Here is a 4,218-nt window from a genome sequence, read left to right as displayed (position 1 = left end):
CACGAGCTCGCGTGGTAAATTTCATCACAAAGTGATGAAGGGTGATATTTATTTTAATCAAATTGATTCGAAATGTCTTTAATATCAAAATTAATGACGAGAAACCAGAGAATTTGGGCAAAAAATTCAAGATTCAATGAAAATATAGTATTTTTGGGGTCATCCATTTTTTATTACCTCTCAGATTTTTATCCCTCGAGGTAAAATTATTTTCAAATATCTTGATGTGACCAAATATTTTCAATACTTTTGACATAAGTAATAGCAAGAATAAAGTTTAACATCAATTTTCTATGTGATAGGTATAAATTTTGCTGAAAGCGCGTTGCAATGTTGATAAAAAAACAAATACATGTCTATTTGAATCCATTTCTAATAACAGGGTAAATTCAATATTTTTCGTACAGAATTTTGAACACAAACATAGAACGAAAGTATTCGTAATGAATGTTACCGAAGAATTAGCAGATTGGGAAGACTTCAGAACTATGAATCGAAAAAGGCAGTGGTTTACTATTGATGAAGCGCTACAACAATTGTCTCTACATAAGCCAGTTCAACGGCGTTATTTACAACAGCTACAAAATTCACGAAATAACATGACACCCATCGTACCAGAAACCACAACAGCTTTAACTTCTCAGATTCAAATTCCAGAATCATCATCAAGTCCCCAGGCAACATCGACAACAATACCACAATCGACAACAATACAATCGAGCAAGACTGCTACGGCTATTTGATATATTGTGCGCTTTTATAAATACAATCAGGCATAAATTATTTCTTTTTTGTAAATGGACTTACTGTTTTTTTAGTTTTATTTTTGAAATGTCTTGCTTTTTCTTGCCAAAATTCAATACATAAATTTTGATATTTGTATCAGTTTATCTATTGCTTAAAAATAATTCGACTTAGGATGAACAGGATGGCCTAGATATGTTAATCGAAAAATCACCATCTCAATAAAACTGACCACTTTCATACAGAAGAGAAAAATCTCCAACGAACGCAGCCTTTTCATTCTGAGTCAGGTTATTTTTAAGAAATCAATTATAAAGCTGCATATTCCTGTATGTATTTTTAAATATCAAATGAGCATTTGCGGGATGATAAATATACATATACCACATGAAAAATATCCACAAACACATCTTCTGAAAAGATTTAGATTTAATATCATTTTAAACCGATGCAAATCTTAGCCATCTATCTAAATTTGGAGAAGCGGTCATGGCCTCGTCACCAGTTCTTAAATACATTTGATTTTCGTTATATTATTGAAAAATTAAAAAAAATCAACTTTGAATTTTTTTTTATTGTTTATAAAATTTAATCTTATAAGATTTTTTTGTTTAACATGTAGAAATAATAATAGTGATTATTTGTATTCTTAATATAAATTTAAAGTCAAGTTTTTAATATTGAAAATTTTTTTTTAGCAAATAGTCTGCCATTTCTTTGATGAAGATAAAACCATGATAAAGGAAAAAAAGAATACACTTTGCAATACTGTCTATCTCTTTCTAACCTCAATTTACATGCATTGCGCGTCAGATATGCTGATACGACGCGTCAGATATGCAGACGTCATTGTCACTTTAACATCACCAACCGAACATTGGATTTTCGAATGTAAGTTGCGATTATTCTATTGTCACAGAAAAATGTAGAAACTTCCACTGACAAAACAAAGAAACAGACAGACAGACATGAATGGTTATGTGATTGTGTATGTATAATATGTATACTCATGAAAGTAAGTTTGATGTGTTAGGTTTGATTGTATTTGCGCGCACGTAGAACGTAGAAAGAAAACTCGTCAAAGTACACATCATATATTGTTCGGACGTCAATAAAAGCAGATCTCTTAACAATTTATTTTATAAATTTACTACAATTTTTTGTTTAAAGATTTCGTAAATTCTATAATTTTCCGTTGTTCAGATAAAAAAAAGATTCCTCTTGAAAATACTTGAAAATCGTTCAAAATTTATTGTGTTTTGGGAATAAACTTTGTTTATTCGCGATTGGAAAATCAAGAAAAAAGAAAATAAAAATAAATCAGCTTCAAGTATCGTTAAAATGTCTGCAGCAGCTGATGCATTCACTAGATTTGCGCAGAATTTGGGCAATAAAATGTAAGTAAAAATAATAAAATGTAAGTTCTCCACTTCTTTTTGTTGGACGAACGAATAATGTGAAATTACAAAACCACGTCATATTATTGTTGTTGTTATTATTTTTAATACTTCTTTACCATATATACACATGCACACATGCACACAGAGAGAGACTCACTGATCCAAATGTTATTTGGGTACATTTGGAATTTCTATATATTTTTTTGTCAGAAAATTGGTAACAAATCCATTTTGTCATAATAATAACTTCCTTCATTTATACGATATTTTCTACAGCGAACCAACAGTAAGACATCATTTGGTCCGAGTTTATGCATGTCTCACCGCAACTACATTTTGCGCTGCCATTGGCGCTGCCGTTCATTTACTTGGAATATTTGAAGCACCACTTCTATCAGCTTTAATTGGTTTTGGTTTGGCATTGTACCTAAGCTTTGCTGTTGATGATCCGAAAACGTTTTACACTCGATTGGCGGCTCTAATGTGTTTCGGTTTCTTAACTGGAAATTCGATTGGACCCCTACTTAATTTGGTGATTGCAATTGAACCACAAGTCGTTGTAACAGCGTTGATTGGAACAGTTGTGGTCTTCGTTTCACTTAGCTGCTCTGCATTATTGGCTGATCGTGGAAGCTTTCTTTTCATCGGCGGACTTCTTTTGACTACTTTGAGCACAATGGCTTTGTTTGGACTCGCAAATATTTTCATTCAATCACAATTGATTTATCAGGTAAGTTAAATTGTCTGTTGGGTCATAAAAATGTTCCAATTTGTTTTGCTGATTAAATTTTTTATCATTTTACACATAAGGCTCATCTGTATGTTGGACTCGTCGTTATGGCTGGGTTTGTTTTATTCGACACTCAAATGATTATGGAAAAACGGCGAGCAGGATCGACAGATTGCATCAGACATTCAATGGATTTATTCTTTGATTTGATTTCAATGTTCCGTCGCTTGCTAATCATTCTCACTCAGAAGGTAAATTAAAATATTCACATATTTTCATAACAAATACTACAGTGCATTCGTATTCTTCATACAGGAGGAGCGTGAGCAACGTCGTCGCAAGAATAAATAAATTATATCGGGGTAGTGATATGGAAAAAAACTATCAATGGCAAATAGTGTAACTGTAATAATTTATAAATAAAGAATATTTGAATGTATTCACGTTGTGAATTTTTGATCAAACTATTTTTTTTTTCTTTTGACACATTTCTATAGGTGAGATTGAGAGTAGTGTATGTTTCACTGACTTTGTTATGAAAGAGAAGGGTAAGTTTCTTTCGACTTAAAAATGGTTAAAGGCGAGTATGTTCATTTTTGGCGGGTTGTCACGGTTTTTTGCGGTTTTCGTGGAACTGATAAGAGATAACAACTTGATCTCTTCGGCAAAGTTTTAGTACTCCAGGTCCTCTATAACTAAGCAGAAGACATCTTATCTCTTATCAGTTCCGCGAAAAGCGCGGAAAATGAAAAGAAAAAAAAGTTCTATATAAATTTTGCTTTTTTAATTGCGCGATTTGCGCGAAACTGATAAGAGATAAGAGATGACCTCGAGTACTATAACTTTGCCGAAGACGATATGTTGTTATCTCTTATCAGTTGCGTGAAAACCGTGAAAACCGCGGAGGCTAGACGGTACTACAACATACTCTACTTTAACACCAACAGAATCATCAGAAAACATACTCGCCTTTTCAAAAATATTAATCGAAGAAAAAACATACCCCACTCTCAATCTCACCCATAGATTTGACAAATTAATTAATGAACGAGTTTTATTTCAAGGAGCTGGAGTATTTTTGTTTAATGTGAAACGTATTTTGAAAACATCAAGATATTTATTGATAATGATATGATATAAGATTTTGACTTGACAACTAGGGGATAGACACAAGATCTGAGATACGTTCGTTTTTCAAAATACTTAATTGATTTTGTGTAGAGGTGTTCAGATTCGTGAAGATTCATTGAGATTTGAAGGGATTTGAAAAGATTTGTAAAAATCTTACTGATTTGTTTGACCTTCTTGACAAGTCAGCCATTTTGATTTGAGAAGATTCATAAG

At 32.2% G+C, this 4,218-nt stretch overlaps 1 protein-coding gene across 1 annotated transcript; it reads left to right on the top strand.

Annotated features, from left to right (window-relative positions):
- Positions 1-385: 385 nt before the first annotated feature.
- LOC129571023 (bax inhibitor 1) lies at positions 386-3,338 on the top strand. Its single transcript, XM_055450757.1, has 4 exons — positions 386-2,141; positions 2,421-2,874; positions 2,955-3,125; positions 3,190-3,338. Exons 1-4 carry the CDS (start codon positions 2,086-2,088, stop codon positions 3,223-3,225), a joined length of 717 nt encoding a protein of 238 aa, XP_055306732.1. The 5' UTR covers positions 386-2,085; the 3' UTR covers positions 3,226-3,338.
- The last annotated feature ends 880 nt before the right edge of the window (positions 3,339-4,218 follow it).

The sequence above is a fragment of the Sitodiplosis mosellana genome, unplaced genomic scaffold (genome assembly GCF_009176505.1).
Source record: "Sitodiplosis mosellana isolate CC-2019 unplaced genomic scaffold, AAFC_SMos_1.0 Smas_scaffold_1100, whole genome shotgun sequence".
Classification (NCBI taxonomy): domain Eukaryota; kingdom Metazoa; phylum Arthropoda; class Insecta; order Diptera; family Cecidomyiidae; genus Sitodiplosis; species Sitodiplosis mosellana.
This window is presented reverse-complemented; position numbering and strand designations above follow the sequence as displayed.